At 32.8% G+C, this 19,171-nt stretch overlaps 1 protein-coding gene across 1 annotated transcript; it reads right to left on the bottom strand.

Moving 5' to 3' along the window:
- Positions 1-887: 887 nt before the first annotated feature.
- LOC130498641 (uncharacterized) lies at positions 888-2,713 on the bottom strand. The gene is made up of 3 exons (XM_056992170.1): positions 1,899-2,713; positions 1,766-1,811; positions 888-1,649 (listed from the first exon to the last, which is right to left on the bottom strand). The coding sequence occupies exons 1-3, from the start codon at positions 2,071-2,073 to the stop codon at positions 1,517-1,519; spliced, it is 354 nt and encodes a 117-aa protein (XP_056848150.1). The 5' UTR covers positions 2,074-2,713; the 3' UTR covers positions 888-1,516.
- Positions 2,714-19,171: the final 16,458 nt, after the last annotated feature.

Raw genomic sequence — 19,171 nt, 5'->3', positions numbered from 1 at the left:
GAGACTTTGTTGTGTATCCTTTAACCAGTGCTGCAGATATTGAGGTTGATGAACCTCAAACGTATGCTGAGGCAAAGAAAAGCAAGGATTGGGAAAAGTGGAATGCTTCTATGGGTGAAGAAAATGACTCACTTGATAAGAATGATATGTGGGATATTGTGGATAGACCTCTTAGACACAGAGTTATTGGTTGCAGATGGATTTATAAGTATAAGGAGGGTATACCAGGAGTGGAGGATCCTAGATACAAATCACGGCTACTAGCAAAAGGTTATACTCAAGTTGAGGGAATTGATTTCAATGAGATTTTTGCTCTAATGGTTAAGCATCTATTCGCATCATCTTGTCCTATGTGGTAAATTTTGATTCTGAGCTAGAAAAAATGGATGTGAAAACAGTTTTTTTCTGCAAGGAAATCTTAATGAGACAATATACATGGAACAACTAGAGGGTTTTATCAAGAAAGGAGAAGAAGGAAAGGTGTGTCGTCTGAAGAAATCCTTATATGGATTGAAACAATCTCCTAGGAAGTGGAACTTGAGGTTTGATATGTTTATGAAAATTGCTGGTTTTAAAAGGCGTGCAAAGGATCCATGTGTCTACCTAAAGGAAGGAAAGTCAGGTGATAATGTCTATCTTCTGCTCTATGTGGATGATATGTTAATAGCAACAAAGAGAAAGAAAGAAATTTCAAAGCTCAAGGAAAGCTTGAAGTCTGAATTTGGAATGAAGGATCTCGGTCCAGCCGCAGGATTCTTGGAATGGATATCGTGCGAGATAGAAAGAATGGAGTGCTGAAACTATCTCAAGGGAAGTACATAGAACAGACTTTGAGAACGTTTTGGAATGGAGTTTTGAAAGCCAGTTGTGACTCCATCTAACCGTCAGTTTAAATTGAAAAGCTTAACTGATAAAGAATGGTTCGTGGAAGCTAAGCTGATGGATTCTATTCCTTATGCTAGCGCTGTTAGGAGTGTGATGTATGCAATGGTTGGTTCAAGACCTGACTTAGTTTTTGCGGTTGGTTTGGTTAGCAGGTTTATGTCCAAACCAAATCGTGAGCATTGGGAAGCAGTTAAGTGTATACTAAGGTATCTTCAAAGCGCTATGGATGTGTGTTTAACATTCTCTAAATCTGATCATTTTGGGATTGAAGGTTTCAGTGACCCGGATTATTCTACTGACCTTGATAAGCGAAGATCAATGACAGGGTATGTTTTTCAAGTTGGTGGTAATATAATGATTTGGAGATCGGCTTTACAACATGTTATAGCTTTATCTACAACAGAGGCTGAGTACATGACTTTATCTGAAGCAACTAAGGAAAGGTTACGGTTGAGAGAATTCTGCAGTGAGTTGGGTTTTAGTTCATAGTATTTTAAGCTCAAATTAATTCAGAGAATGCTATTTGTTTAGCAAAGAATCCAGTTCACCACGACATGACTAAACATGTTGCTAACATGATTCATTTTATCAGAGACATTGTTGATTTCAGGTTGGTTAAGATCCTAAAGATTCATTCTACCCTAAATCCAGCAGATATCATAACTAAGAGTTTACCTGGTGACGCATTCGAGAAGCATCTCGTGATGCTGGGGGTCGTTTCCTGATCGCTCACTGAAGTACTTCGAGATGGTTCTGTTGTTTGACTGTCTCATCAGGATTCATGAAACAAGAGAGCAAAATGGTTAGTGGTTTGTTCTTTCGAAAACAACGAGGTTACTAATAATAAAAAGGGTATTGAGTAAGAGTCTCAAAAGCTTACTCAATGGTTATTTGTTTGTCGTTGAAGAGGTTCAGGTGCTTGTTATCTGTTGAAGTTAGTTTGAAGGTTTTCTATCAGTTACTAGTTTTCTCAAATGGGATTTAATAAGTAATGAAGAAGAAAAGAGACTTACAGATTTCGAGGGCAAACTTCGTCTCTAATGACTTGTCTGGTTTGGGAAGAGGTTGATTCTTCGGTTCTTCTATAGTCAGGTTCTGAGAAGGTACATGAGGTTCTGGCATTTTGAAGCCTTCTAGAAGAGTAAGAGTCGGGGATCTTGTCGCTTCGGTTGAAGATGAGAAGGTCATGATTTGGGGGATTTCAAAAGGTCGCTCCGTGCTTCTGCTTTGAAAACTTTTCAATGTCTTCCTTCCACCTGAACTATATATCGTGTTGTAGGCTATCTGTGCATCCTAACGCGTCTGCACAGGTGAACACATCGAAGATAACCAAGGTTGAAACCCTCACAATTTGTGAGATCGTTACCTTCGTCAACAATGAATCCGCTCAGGTACAGCCACATTTCACTCCCGCCTGAATAGTATACTTACACCCTAAGTTTATCTTTTCTTTTTTTTTTGTTCTAAAAAATGTTGAATGCTTTTTCCTACTGCATAGTGACAGTTGACGATGTCAAGAGAAATCCCAGGTGGTATTACAGAGGTCAGAGGGCCAACATCGTTGATTTGAGAATGTTACCGGAGTTGTGAAGTAATGTCACTCACACAGTCGCACTGACGAACCTCAATCTACTATTCTGATGTTGTAAAGTATTTTTGGTTCACCAACTCTTCTCTGTTTTTTTTTGGGTATAACATTTCCGTTATAATTACAGTTTCCGTGCTGAGATGTCTGTGTACGACAGTGGTGACAAAGCCAGCTTCGTACTCCTGGGAGACGCAGGCAATGGACGGACCAGAAGACAAGCTTCTGACTTACTCGACAATTACTTGGAGGTATCTTAAGTTGTGTTTAATATTCACCTCCCCCACCTATTGAAACTTTAAGACAATTGTCCTAAGCGTAGCACCTAAGACCTCCCTGCCTCACGTGCCGCTTTATGTCACCATTGGAACATTTATGTCATCTGCTGCTATGAATTTTTTTTTACTTTTGGTTACACTTTAATTGCGTGTTACAAAAAAAAAGGTTACACTTTAATTGCTGTTGATTGGAAGTTCCCATCTTAATTTCCAAAATCATAATCAATAAATGACTTCATCAAATTAAACCACAAACCTCCTATGATCAGTATGTATGATTTATTTCTCTCTTTCCTATTCTATTCATAAGGTCCAATTCTAATTCACTTTTGTAAGATTTAGTTAATATTGAACTTACAAGAAAGCTGTTTTAAAATTTTATTAAGAGAAAGAATATTTTGTCAAAAAAAAAAAAGCTGTTTCTTTTAAGGATGTGATGTAAATCCAGCTCAGGGCAAAGGAGATCATCAAGAAAATATTAATAAAAGGGCAATAAATTTCCAGCTACTTTCTAAACTCAAATTTTATAGGTGTTTTTGGACAAAATTTCCAAACAATATCATATTTTTATACTAAATATAAAAGAAATCTTGGTTAGTTGAATTCCCATGAAAAGAAATCGCTAGGTTGGCAAATGTTTCAAAATTTATTGTGTTATTGTTCTGTCTATAAGTTGCAAAATTTATTGAACCGATATGTTTAATTATTGCATTATTAAATAATATTGTAATTAGGACTTTAGAGAACTATATTTTGAGTTGTTTAGTCAAAATTGGAAAATTTAAATATGAACTGAAATAATATATTAAACTTACTCTTACTTAACTCGAACACGACGTACATAAAAATATTTTGTGCTCAGTTCAGGAAGACCAAAATTTAGTCCACATCTTAACTTTGTCACAAAAACAAATAATCTATGCTTTTGCATATATCTCAATGTTCTCATAGACTTTCAAAGAATATATTAGCTTAGTCTAAGTCAGTTAATTTTTTTTTTGCGAAAACAAAGTATCAGAGACTTTGACAATTGAACTCATATTATTGTAACTGTACACAAGAGTTTGAATCTCCAATAGACACCAATAGATATTGATATCGATCTTCAGAATGAGGTTTGATCTAAAGAGTCTATCCAAGTTATAGCAGAAGATTATAAAAACTCAAAGAAAATATTGATTTTCCTCTTTAGTGATATAAAAATCTTCACAAGAATTGTCAAAACAAATAGAATAGAGAGATATATTATGGGCTCAGACTCTTTAGATCAAACTTATTCTGGATATTAATTAATACACAACAAATTTCAAATTCAATTAATTTCAAAATGTAATAATGTATCTTTCTGAAGTTACATAAAATATCTTTCTGTATTACACTAGCAATATATATAGATTATATATACGCAAATAAATATAAATAACAACATAAGTTTGCTTTTTAACATAATTTACGACTTTAAATTAAACTATTTATTTACATTTCTACGGGTAGCGCGGAGAAAGGCTCTAGTTAAGATAGTGCAGTGATATGATTTAAGTAACAAGACATTAAGCAATAAAATAACAAGCTTCATATTAATAAGATAAAATATGACTCATTGGATTTGACATTTGACTTCAAGTGAGGAATATCCACTCTAAAGTGGTAAGATTTCAATCAATAAGTTTCCTTAAGTTTAGACAACAATCATAAATAAGTTTTTTTGTCAGGATAAATGTTCATTTGCTTTCATAAATCAAACATCAATTTTTTTTTTAATTCACTCAAGCAATCATTAAGAACAAGTCTACTAGCTATCTAAGCTTTCTTAACACCAAATGTCTTTGGTTAAGCAAGCAAAAAGCAAGACAGAGTTGGTTCAGACATTTCATCAAACAATTTTTGGGCATGAAATGTCTAGAGCTCTAGTTTATAGGAATCACTCTAAACTAGCATTAAGAACACTCAACAAACAAGAAAGCTTCACTTAATCACCGTAATCACCCTAACTCATGAATCCAAAAGAAATCTACTCACTAATATTCATGATTAACCTTGCACGCATAGTTGATTTAAGATAAATCATTTTTAGAAACAAATTCAATCCAACAAACACAAAAAAAGATGAAAAATACTAAAGATTCAATCTTTCTTCAAGATATCAATGTGTTTAGAGAGAAACCAAGATAAATCTCAAATTTAAGTCTAAAATGTATTTATACTAGTCCTAATAATAAGCTGGACCAACTCAACAAACCTGGATTGACCTGAAAATAAAAAGATAAAAACTTGGTTCGGATGCAAATCGCGGACTGCTCTTGGCCGCATTCCTCGTCCGCAATGCGCCTCCCCTTCATGTCGAGTTCCTGGTCGTATATTGCGGACTGCTCTTGGTTTTTCTGAAACCTCTCTCTGGTCATCTTTACTACTTTTTGAGTATTATAATCATAGGAGTATTCATTTTCCATGAAGTTAACATATACCCTATATTAGTTTATAGTCAGAATTGTTGAATGACTCAATGCTCTGTTATTGATTTGTATTGAGTATTTTTTAGGTGACTTTCCAACGTCCAGAGGAAAGCATGTGTCAATCCAACACCTATTATTGATGGCAGATGTGTGAATTGTAATCTGCTTCCCTTGATTCCTATGCAATATGCGGTGATTCCTGGTCAGTCTTGATTTCAGTTTATCTGTTCTTATTTCTTGCACAACTTACTGAGACTTTTGTTTGCATTGTTTTGTTTATGTTACAACGGATCAAGATTTTCTTTCGCACGCAGAGCATTGGTCATCTCAGTGGCTCATTTTTTGTAGTTTTCTCCAGTTAAGGTCACCGACGTGATCATGAAAAAAATCTACTCCGATACCATGTAAACTAACATATTTTTGATAAACTGAAAGACTTTCTTATTGATTTAGGTTAATATTACAATGTATATATGCACGGGATATTGGTGATATGCCAAAAGAATTTAGGAAGTATCGTAAGTTATAATTGGAATTATCCTATTGTGATTTGTGGATAATGTACACATTATATTGTATCCTTATCTTGATGGATTCATAATACAAGCAACGTTAGAAGTTTATCTATACTATTATTTGGAAGTGATTTTTTTGTAAAGGAGCACTCACGTCGAAAGTTATAGTGGTTAATGTCAACCTGTAATGAATAAATAAATTTCTGATATATAAGTTTAAAATTAATGAATCATTTTTAAATAAATAGACGTAGAAAAAGTGAATTTATCTTGTAGTATATATATAATTATCTTTTCAACTAATATTTTATTATATTTTATTTTTACTGTAAATGATGCTACATATCTAATATCGTATATTATAATATATAGTATGTAATTATCTTTCTAACTTATATTTTTTATTGTGGATGGAAATACAAAATATTAAACCTACCGCATGTGTCTATATACAGAAAGTGCATGTTACGTTAATTTCTATGATGAGCCCATATTTTACATGATGATTTTTGTTTATTTGTTTGAACGTAAACCCATATGATATGATAAAAAAAATTACACTATTTTACAAAATATTTTCCTTATAAAGGAAAATTCCTAAATGAGATATTATGAATGGATCTACTTGGTAATATTTACAAATTATATATAGATATTTAAAAAATATGTATCACCAATACATTTTCTTTTTATTAAATTGTTAGAGTCAAACATTTCCAAAACTTTCAAAATGTATTCCTTTTTTATCTTATTTATATAAAGATCTTCTCAATTCTCAAATACAATAACTAATTTAAAAAATATATTTTCTTAAACTTGTAAAATATACTTGGTAATAATATATACAAAATATACCATACATTTTATCAACAACTACCAAATCTATTATTTTTAGAATAATATCTGACTCATTTAGTAACGTATCAATGGCTAAGATACCCCTTATATTTAAGGGAAGAAATCTATAGAAATTATATTGGCAATTGTTTCACTTTTTAAATTGATATCCGTTACTCTTTTTTTTTTGTCGGCAACCGTCACACTATTTAATACTCCTCTTAAGAGTAACTTTTAATCACAAACTTCAAACACAACAAAACATAAATCATGAAAGAATTCTTGATTCTTTCTCTGCCTGAAGTAATTCTAGCATTAGTGGTTGAACGTGTAGCAGCTAACTCTTTCGAAGATCTCTATAGACTGAGAACAACATGCAAGTCTATGAAGGCTTTAACAGAACTTCCTGGAGTTTACGCATCTGTTGATGTGTTTAACTTCCCTCGGTACGTACCTATGTCCCGCTTGTTGCAAACTTGCTATGTTGAAGGAAACCCGAGTACACTTTACATCAAGGGTGTACAGTTTTTCTTCACGTTCGGCCTCCAAGAAGAAGGACTTGCTTTGATGAAGAAAGCAGCGGATGCAGGATTCGAGCGTGCTTTGTACACCTACGCTATGACACGCAAGATATTTTGGGATGATGAGGAATATTTCTCTCGAATAACAAGGAAATCTGTTGAAATGATAGGCAGGGTGGTTAGATCTCTACATTGGGGTAGAGGTATGTCTGACAACGTTGCATTTGTTAAGAAGAGGGATGAGTTCATTTCATCTGTCATCCCCTTGTTCTATAGTTGCCAGTGTACTCCTTGTTCGTACATAGATTCATATCTTTGGTACATTGAGAACAGTAAGGGTAAAAATATGTGTAACCGTTGCTTTTGGATTAGAGAGGTTAGTCTTTTTTACCGTGATTTTGAGCCACTGATAGTTTTTCCGGACAGTAGGCTTTGGTGATTTCGACCTAATTTCAGTTTCAAGTTTTCTCCTTTTGTTTGTAAAACATACTAGTTTCCTCCTCTCATTTTTAAAATACAATAATATCTAGTTAACTATTTTCTATTTCGCTTATTTTGTGCAATTTACTCAGTAATTTTCAGTTACAATCTTCACTGTTTAACAAACATCAAAATTCTACAATCTTTTTCGCTGTTATAACAAAAAACATCCTGTCATATCCACTATCACAAAACTATACTCAACGCGACTGTGTAAACTGGGAACATATGTAACTGGTTAAAATTCTAGAATTCTTCCTAATTATCACCAAACCAAACTCGGCGAATGCTGCTGAAGGGAACCAGTGAGACTAAAATCACCAGCAAAGATTCCCCGAAATCGATCGTGTTCGAGTTTAAGAAACAAGCTGCTATGACGAGAAATTTGGATTTTTAATCGGTGTTCTTGATTTGAAACAATCATTAGTAGATTCTCATCTCAATTTGGTTTGATTCTCAAACTTTCTCATTTTTATTTTTTCACCTGTTTAAATCGGATATATCCGAATAGGTTGGGTCGGTCGGTTTGGTCGGCTCTTAACTCACATAAACGAGTGTTGATTTTATATAAAATTGAATGGGTTTGTTTTTGAATTTGGTTTACCAGTTTGGTTCATTTGTTGGTTAACTTAGGAAATTTCTTAAAATTTTGATATACAAAACTGTATTTTACTACTCATTTCAAATGTAATATAATTTTTTGTTTGGTTTTATTAATTACTGAATTAAGAATAAGAGCAAAATTGAATTCATTATATACATTGAAAATGTAATACAAGACTTATAATGAAACATAATTTATATGTTAAAAACACTTAAGGGGGGTGTATTCAACCGAGAGTTTCAAGTGATTTGTATTAAAATGACAAATCCACTGTTATTCAAACATGAATTTAAAAAACTCATTTAAAATCCACTGTTATTAAACTTGACATTTCGTAAAGTACTCTGAAATCCACTATTATTGAAAATATTTTAAGTTGTGGGATTTTAAAGTTTTGAGGTGATTTTAGGGTGTTTGGGTGGAGTTTCTTAGTTAAAAAAAAAATAAAACTCAAATCTCATTGTTTTAGGTGATATTCTAGAGTAGTTTAACAAAAATCACCTAAATCTTTGCAACTTATTAAAATCATCTGAAATTCCATTAAAACTCAAATCACATCAAATGCTAAATTGAATACATCCCCTTAATACGAAAGGAGAGAGTATCAAATATCAATTTTAGTTTAAAAACATTCCTGGTGATCATCCTCTTCCCAGTCATTGACTCTCGGCTTTCAATAGTCTGCTTGTGTCTTTTTAGGTTTCTTCCAATTTCTCCACCTGAGCGCCACCACCGAAACTTCCAATAGTCTACTTATGTCTTAGGTTCTGAAAACATATAACTAACTGAAGTATATATACATGAATTAATCTAGCTGGTTTTTTCCTGCATATAGTTTAAACTTTTAATGTATTGGTACTTAATTTTTAGTTAAATGTGTATGTTAGCAATTTTGTATATTAAAATTGTTGAAATCTGTGGAACCCACAAATTTGGGGGCCCCATTCTATTGTTTCGTCTGCAATCCCTCAGGCCAGGGCCTGCATGCACAGGCTGTCTCATGTACACATTCCACCTTTTCTATGAGACGGTGAGTTTCTCTGTTGTGAATAATTATCATATATAAGTATGAATAAGTGTATCTTATCTTTTTTTTTTTAGAACTCTAAGTGTATCTTGTCTTTTGTCTTTTTGGTATGAATTGGTTGTCTTCATGAAGAACATGAGCAAAAGATAACTATCTACTTGTTAGTCTGTTCTGAGAATGAGCTCATGTACTAACTGATAAAATGTTGTTCAAACGTTGGGAATGCTTGAAAGCTTAAAATTTCATTTTGAGCATTTATTTAATGCCGAAAGGAAATTCTAGAATCTGCAGTACTAGGCTAAACCTGTTAAGCCTTACCATCTGCAATCTGACTGAGTGAAATCTGTAGCCTTTCCTGTTTACTACAGAAGGCCAGAAGAAGAACCCTATGTGCAACTTACCATAAAAGTTTGCTCTTCCCAATTTCCCCGTCTCCAATTTTTTTTCTCTTCCCTCGTACAAGGACTTTTGATGTAGGTCAATTGCCATCAAGGACAAGATTCAAGATCAGGCAGAGGGTCCCAAGAGTAAATCCATGCCTACGAACATATAGGATCTAAAGTGAACAATATCGTACTAATCGGACAATAAAGAGTTAGACATGGGCTCTCACAAACCCAACATGATTGTTGAATGACTCAGTGCTTTATTGATTTGTCCGGAGGAATTTTAGGTGACTTTCCAACATCCAGCGGAGAGCATGTTTGGATCCAACACCTATTATAGATTGCAGATGAATTGTAATCTCGCTTCCCTTGGGCTTCCTATGCAATATGCGGTGATTCTTCAGTATCCATGTGTTCCTTTTTCTTGCACAACTTACTGAGACCTTTGTTTACATTGTTTTTTGTTATGTTAGGACGGTAAAACCATAATCTGGAAGTATGCAGGGTCCTTGCTGTTCACTCCTATCACCAACAAACTGCTTATAGCTACCAGCAAGTAGTGATTTATCCTGATGGTTGAGTTATGCAACTCTGCTACCCATATAACTGTTTCCGTAGGTCTCATTGTGATAACAAATGAAGTGGTTTGTTTTTTTGTGCAGGTGAGTTTAGCTGTGAGATTAAATCAGGTGGAAAAGTTATACTAGAGGGATCAACTACGAGAGGCATTCTTGTGTGTGTTTCAAGATGAACTAGAGCTGAACCTGGGCTGTATTCGGAATACTTTTGATAAAAAATACATTTTTTGATTTGATTTCTAATGAAAAGTATATTTATGTAATGTGTCAATATTATTTAATTAGGTAAGAAATCTTTAGGATTGGATACATTTTTTAAACCCAATAATTCATAGTTAGGATATAGAAGCTAACTAAATAATATTCTGTATTTAAAAATTGCTAGAATTGTTAAACAAAAAAAAAGTAGCCACCATTTGTTATAGTTTAAAATCTGAATATTTATAATTGAAATTTATAAACTAAATAAGATTGACAACTCAAACTTGTAACCTTTTGAAGTCAAAACTTAGTTTCAGATTTGTTATGGACTTGAAGATGATTTAAAACTAACAAATCAGTTTTGGATATAATTTAAGAAGAGATTCTTCGTCCAAAATTTAAAAACGTATATAAATTTTTCCATAACCAATCATAGCTAATATATTTTGCTAAAAGTCATTTTTTGAACTAGTATAGTAAACCCCAACTATAATAGAAAAAATAGTAAGCCAAAAACCGTAAATATATTGGATAATCCTACCCAACTATAAATTACCTTTCTAACTATGAATGAACATAAAACCAAAACAATTAAATCGGTTGGTTTGACTAAGACAAAACAGTTAAAACTGACGCAAAATCATATGCGCTGTGATAACCATTGCTCAAGATTTGGGAAAACTGATGAACTAATCAATTATGCCATCTTCAAATGTCCCCCTACATTGCAAACATGGGTCCTAGTTTGGACACTATCGTGTCCGAGTATTTTTCCAATAGCAAGCGTATACTCGAACTAAAAATCATCCAACCCCCTTTTGCCCACAGAAAACCTCAATCTTCCAATTAATTTTTTCTATTTATAAATGTTGACACCTGCAGTTTTTGCAACAATCTTTTAATTAGTTTATTTATTATTATTATTTTTTTCATCAACTTAAAAATAGACTCATACTGACTCTGTAAACCAAATCGGAAGATCCGCATCATGTGAATTACGACAGACGGTTGTTTCCTGACATTGAGTGTTAGACTGTCCGCCTTTAAGTTTTGCGTCTATGGTACATGACTGATCTCTGAGGTGGGGAACTTTCTTTCAGGGTCTTGCTATTTTCCAATAACTTGCAAAATGTAGTCATTCTTCTAGTTCCGAAACCATCTTCACCAATTGAAAATAATTTGTTGCAAACGTGACCTGAAACTAACGTAAGTTCCTCATATACTCTATTTCCCAAAGTAGCGCTTCAACCTCCGCATGAAGAGGGGAGAGACTAGCCATGACATTTCACACCATCGTCCTGGAATTGACGGTAGGGTCGTAACCTCTACATGTGGTGCTGCCCTCTTTATGTTCAAAATATGTGCCTCAGCCCAAAGTGTTGATATTGTATCTGCCAATTTAAGCGTTTCCCTAGGATCAACATACAGATTACTGAAAACTTTATCATTCCGTCATTTCCAAATGTACCATAGTATCCACGCGAACCAAGGACAATCCATCCGCGAGCGAATCCTCCAAAAGAGATGATCCATATTTTTGAAGAGGGAACTAGTTGGAAAATAGTTGGATTTGATGGTATCTTCGAGAGCACCAAAACATGAAGTGTTGGAGGGCATTCAAAAAACACATGGTTTATCGATTCCTCGGAAGCCCCGCATCTGGCACAACAAATGTCACCTTGTATTCCTCTTGCTCGCATATTTTTCTTAACTACTATACACCCTGACACCAATTGCCATTAAAATGTTTTATCTTCGGTTGGCACCGTACTTTACAGCATAACGCCTTCAATAAAGCAAATGTGGCTCCAAACAATAGTGGTAGTTTGTCTTTATCTGGGTAAACCCATTCTGCCTGATATCCTTATTTAACCTTGTATTTCCCATTTTGTGTGAAATTTCATCCATCTTTATCTACCATCTGAGTCTTGCTCAGTGGTATACTTTATATGATTTTCACATCTGGGGATCCACCAAAGCCCGAATTTCCTGCAAGTTCCAAGTTCGCGAAGCTGAATCAATGAGAGAGTCCACTGTAATGTCTGGGTAAAGATTATGTTTGTTTTTATTTGCTGATCTCGGGAGAGTGGTTGGGAGCCATGGATCGTTCCATACGGATATAGATGATCTCGATCCCCCATTTTTATTAGTCTTTTCTTTATCAGATATTTAGCATATACAATACTCCACCAGCCATATGACGGACAATATTATCATTTTATTAGTCTTCTTCTATTTTCTTTTCTTTTTCTTAAATGGTTAGATAATCTATGAGTATCACCATTGGAGATGCTCTTAGGCAGGTTGCTGATGATGGATCATTTGCTGACCGGGTGAAGGTAACTTTCAAAGAAATTGTGAGTGATTTCTTTGACTTAATTGTTTCCCATCTGAAATCTTACTACATCACAGAACTCCTTTGACCAGAGCCATGCTTATACAATTACCAAAAAAGTATTAGCCTCAGGCCTCACTTGATTTGTCAAAATTTGGGGTCTAAAATCTCTAAAATTTAATTTTTGTTTAATCTCAATGAAACTCCAACTAGAAATATCATTTTTCTTATTTACTTATTCCAGTTCAGAAGTTTACTAAAGTTTTTTCTTTTTCAAAATTTTTACACAAAATCTTCTTACATTTGCATTTTATAACTAGATTTTTTCATATCTAGTGGTATGAATGGTAATGGTTAAGATGTTATTTTTTAGGGGCTCACAGTTATTTCAGATATGATTCATTAGGCTTAGGATCCTAAATGCGGGTGGTTTTGCTGAAACCTCTCTCCGGTCATATTTGCTATTTTGAGCATTATAACATAGGATTGTTGAACAACTCAGTGCTCAGTTATTGGGAAAAAAAGAACCAGCGTTTTAATATATTTTTATTGACCAATTAGAATTGCCACACAGAATCTATAATCAATAACAGTGCTCCAATGATTTGTATGGAGGATATTTTAGGTGACTTTCCAACGTCCAGAGGAAAGCATGTGTCGATCCAACACCTATTATAGATGGCAGAAGTGTGAATTGTAATCTGCTTCCCTTGGGATTTCTATGCAATATGCGGTGATTCCTGGTCAGTCTTGCTTTCAGTATCTATCTGTTCTTTTTTCTTGCACAACTTACTAAGACTTTTTTTACATTTTTTTTTGTTATGCTATGACGGATAAAGCTTTTCTTTCGGACACAGAGAATTTGGTCATCTCAGTGGCCCATTTGTTATAGTTTTCTCCTGTCAAGGTCACCGATGTGATAATGGCTCCGGATTGTCCGAGGCATACAAGGAATAAGGTGTTGTGCTGTGAAACTTCTGCTATCTGTCGTCCCTGACTTGGATGCCGGAGAAACTTCTCCATCACCCATGGTTACTGTAACTCACCCAGATCTTAACAACACACTTCTCAGAACTCTGAACTTCAAAGCTCAAAACTATGACAAATATTTATTTAGGTCTCAGAAAAATTCTGCTCTTATACCATGTAAACTAACATATTTTTGATAAACTGGAAGACTTTCTTATTGATTTAGGTTATGCACGAGATATTGGTGATACGGCTAAAGAATTTAGGAAATGTCGTAAGTTATAACTGGAATTATCCTATTGAGGATAGTGTAAACATTATATTGTATCCTTATCTTGACGAAGTCATAATACAAGCAACATTAGAAGTTTATCTATACTATTATTTGGAGGTGATTTTTGGTAACGAAGCTTTCATGTTAAAAGTTGTAGTGGTTAATGTCGTTGTTGCCCTTAATGAATTATTAAATTTCTGATATATAAGTTTAAAATTAATGAATCATCTTTAAATAAATCAATAAACGTAGAAAAAGTGAATTTATCTTGTATTATATATAGCATGTAATTATCTTTTCAAATAATATTTTATTTATTACTGTAAATCAAGTTACATATATATCTAATATTGTATAATATATATAGTATGTAATTATCTTTCTAACTTATATTTTTATTGTGGATGGAAATACAAAATATTAAACCTACCACATGTGTGTATATACCAAAAGTGCATATATAATCCATTAAATTTTGGACCTATTCATATTTCACTAGAAATAAATATTAATAAGATCTTTTGAAGTCTCTTAATTTACTTCAGTATTTCAAAATTTTCCCTCCTATTTTATGGCTAACAACATTAATTAGTTTTATCCTAATTACTTTATATTCATAAAACTTTCACCATTTATATTCATTTGAAACTATCGACATTTTATTGTATTTAACTGTTTCTTTTTTTTCTTAGTTATTCTTGCATTTAAACTTTTCAAATCCTAATATAGCTGATGTATTTAGTTGTGGTGCGTCATAAATATAGAACTACATTGCTTCCATTTTGACAACTAATATAATTTTAAGATTGGTAAATTATATTTTATACAACTATATAATTTTTTAATAAAAATAACTTTTAGTATTTTTATAGCTATGGTGCTATATAAATATATAAGTGCTATAATAAGTGATTTTAATTAAGGATAATTTTCAAAAATACCACTTTGATGGTACCACCACTAAAAACACATTTTCAAAAATATCTTATTCATTAAAAGGTTAAAGACTCTTATATCCTTATTTTTATATGTTTTTCAAAATTATAACCCCACACTCTAAATCCTAAATCCCAAACTCTAAGCCCTAAAACCTAAATCCTCAACTCTAAACCCTAAACCCTAAACTCTATATATAAAATATATCACTTTATATTAATAATGTCGAATAAGAAATCTAAACAATAAGATTATAAAGTTACACAATATAAAACAATTAAATGTAGATCATATATTTAAACCGTTTACGATAATATCAAAGTTGTACATTTATAAAAGAAAAAAAATATCCGCACAGACGTGCGGGTTCAAATTCTAGTGTTACGTTAATTTCCATGTTGAGCCCATATTTCACATGTCGATTTTGGTTTATTTGTTTGAACCTAAACCCATATGATATGATCAAAACAATTTCCACTATTTTACAAAATATTTTTCCTTATAAAGAAAATTTCCTAAATGAGGTATTATGAATGGATCTACTTGGCAATATTTACAAATTATATATAGTGAATGCCAACTTTTATCACCAATACATTTTCTTTCTATTAAATTGTTAGAGTCAAACTTTTCCAAAACTTTCAAAATGTCTTCCTTATGTATCTTATTTATATAAAGATCATCTCAAATCACAAATACAATAACTAATTTAAAAAAGATATTTTCTAAAAACTTTGAAAATATACTTGGTAATAATATATACAAAATATACCATACATTTTGTCAGCAACTGCCAAAATTATTTTTTTTAGAATAAAATCTGACTCGTTTAATAACATACTAGAGCTTGATCCGTGTGACCGCATGGATATTTATTTTCATTTTTATAAATAAATTTTATTTTATATAGACTAATATTTTACACGTATTTTATAATGGTATAATATAACATTTTAAACATAATAATTATGTTTATTACAGCGAGTGATTATATTTTGCTTTTAACTGTAAATTATATCACCCATATTTTTATCATATAAATTTATTGTATTTGATTTTCAATGGATTATTATTTATATGAAAATATGCGCCAATAATGCATTAACAAAAACATATTTTTTATATATTATACAGATAATATTTATGTAGTTTTTACTTTTTAGTTATTACTAATAAATAATGAAAATATATATTTATATAGTTTTAAAATAATATCATATTTAAAATTTAGCAAACGGATACCTAAATCGATATACGTGACCTTTACATGTAATTTTACGTTTATGTAAATAAATTATTATTTTATGTTTAAAATTATTCAATATATCATAGTTTCTTTATTTTACTATGTCATCAAAGTATATATTATAATGGTTTATAACAATTCATATTTTTATTATATAGTGAAATTTATTTTTGAGAAAATTTGTTACAAAGTAAAATTTTGGGAAAGTATATGACTATAAAGCAGATTTATTACTATATATGTTAAAAGTTTTTTGTAATGTTTTATTATTATTGAGACTTACCAATTACGACTATCCTAAGTATAAGGAATCTGAATTGTGAGATATTAGTTAAGTTTAAGATTTAAATGAAATTGTTGTGAATTGAGTTTAGATAATTATGTATTAAATTAAGAAAAGACAATTAATGCTTACAGTTAGGATCATTTATTACTTTAGTGCTATTGAGATGTAAATAAATTGAAATTCTAAGGGGTAAATATAAGTGTATTTCTATTTTAATAATATAGATGAATGGCTAAGATACCCTTTATATTTAAGGGAATAAATCAATTGAAAATATACCTCTAATTGACAATCGTTACACTTTTTAAATTGGTATCCGTTATATTTTTTTTCTTTTTTTTTGTCGGCAACCGTCACACTCTTTAATCCTCTTAAGAATAATTTTTAACCACAAACTTTAAACACAACAAAACAGAAATCATGAAAGAATTCTTGGTTCTTTCTCTGCCTGAAGTAAGTCAAGCATTAGTGGTGGAACGTGTAGCAGCTAACTCCTTTGAAGATATCTATAGAGTGAGAACAACATGCAAGTCTATGAAGGCACTAACAGAACTTCCTGGAGTTTACGCATCTTTTGATGTGTTTAACTTCCCTTGGTACGTACCTATGTCCCGCTTGTTGTTGCAAACTTGCTATGTTGAAGGAAACCCGACTACACTTTACATCAATGATGTACCGTTTTTCATCATGTTCGGCCTTCAAGAAGAAGGACTTGCTTTGATGAAGAGAGCAGCGGATGCATGATTCGAGTGTGCTATGTACACCAATGCTATGACACGCAAGATATTTTGGGATGATGAGGAATATTTCTCTCGTTTAACAAGGAAATCTGTTGAAATGATAGGCAGGGTAGTTAGATCTCTGCATTGGTGTAGAGGTATGTCTAACATCATAGTGTTTGCTACGAAGAGGGATGAGTTCATCCCCTTTTTCTATAGTTACCAGTGTACTCCTTGTTTGGACATAGATTGGTATTTTTGACACATTGAGAACAGTAAGGGTAAAAATATGTGTAACCGTTGCTTTTGGATCAGAGATGTTGGCCTTTTTTACCGTGAATTTGTGCCACTGATAGTTTTTCCGGACAGTAGGCTTTGGTGATTTCGACCTAATTTCAGTTTCAAGTTCAATCCTTTTGTTCGTAAAATATTTTAGTTTCCTCTTTTCGTTTGTAAAATAAAATAATATCTAGCTAACTATTTTATATTTCTTTTATTTTATGCAATTTACTCAGTAATTCTCTGTTCCAATCTTCACTGTTTAACAAACAATAGAATTTTACAAAAAAAAATCACTGTTATAACAAAAAAAACACCCTGTTATATCCACTATCACAAAACTATACTCCATGCGACTGTGTGAACTGAGAACATATGTAACTGGTTAAAATTCTAGAATTCTTCCTAATTATCATCGAACCAAACTCGACGAATGCTGCCGAAGGGAACCGGTGAGACTAACATCACCAGCAAAGATTCCACAAAATCGATAGAGTTCGAGTATAAAAAAACAAGCTGAGATGCCGAGAAATCTAGATTTTTAATTTGTGTTCTTGATTTGAAACAATCTTTAGTAGATTCTCATCTCAATTTGATTTAATTCTCAAACTTCATTTTAAGTTTTTCACCTGTTTAATCGGATATATCCGAATAGGTTGGGTCGGTCGGTTTGGTCGGCTCTAAACTCACATAAACGAGTCTTGGTTTTATATCAAATAACTGAATGGTTTTGTTTTCGAAGTTGGTTTACCAGTTTGGTTCAATTGTTGGTTTACTTAGGAAATTTCTTAAAATTTTGATGGACAAAACTGTCTTTAATAATTTCAAACTGTCTTCAGAAAGTGAGTACTTGAAGAATTTACAATGTAGATACTCCTCAGGGACTCCATTTAATCTGATATCAGAAACTAAATCCTTGAATCTCTCCAAATGGTCCATCGGATGCTCGTGTGGTAAACCACAGCAGGGTGTCTGTCCACGAGTGTAAAATATTGGAGCTTCAGCTCGAAATTGTGCCTCTGGATAGCTGGAGGACGAATAGCAGATATGTTGAGGTAGTATTGGTCTAGACGGTTATAATCAGCCAACATTCCTGGTCGAGCAGCCTCATCTACAGCATTAACAGCAGCTGTAGCTATATCAATAGGATCAGGGATTTCAGCCCCCTGATCATCTATCCTCTGACATGCTGCATTACGCAGATGACCATCCTGGTCATGCAGGTTTCCATTCTCGTCCCGTGTGAGAATAAGAGTCGCAACCATGTCTCGCGGCTGAGTATCGATCGGTGTAAGAGATGTAGTATCAATCGATGTCGAGTGGACGATGTCGGTCGACGGAATAGTAGTTTTGGTCGACGGTGAATGGCGAGTGTCAGTCAACAGTCGTATGCAAATGTCGGTCGACGATGTGGTGAGAGAATCAGTCGATGGTAGAGTGTTACTGTTGATCGATGCAGAACGTTTCCTCTTACGAATTGTGTGTTCCAAGATTACGGGATCTGATAAAAGTAGTGGTGATTTCCTATTTCTTCTGGTACTGCTTGGCATGCACATGCAAGACAAGAAAAAAAATTATGAGATTTTGCAGAATAAAAGAAAACCTAGACGAAATCAGACTAAACAGGATCTAACGGCGAACAAAGCTCCCCGTCAACACCGCCAAGTTTGATCTTACTCAAATTACCCTAAGGAGTAAATTACTCTCTCAAATAAGAGGATCAGTTGTAATACTTAGGAATCAAATCAACAGAGAGTTAGGGCACACAATAAATCCT

This window comes from Raphanus sativus, chromosome 8 (assembly GCF_000801105.2).
Source record: "Raphanus sativus cultivar WK10039 chromosome 8, ASM80110v3, whole genome shotgun sequence".
NCBI classification, from domain to species: Eukaryota; Viridiplantae; Streptophyta; class Magnoliopsida; order Brassicales; family Brassicaceae; genus Raphanus; species Raphanus sativus.
Note: the sequence above shows the minus strand (reverse complement) of the source record. Positions and strands in the feature narration are given on the sequence as shown.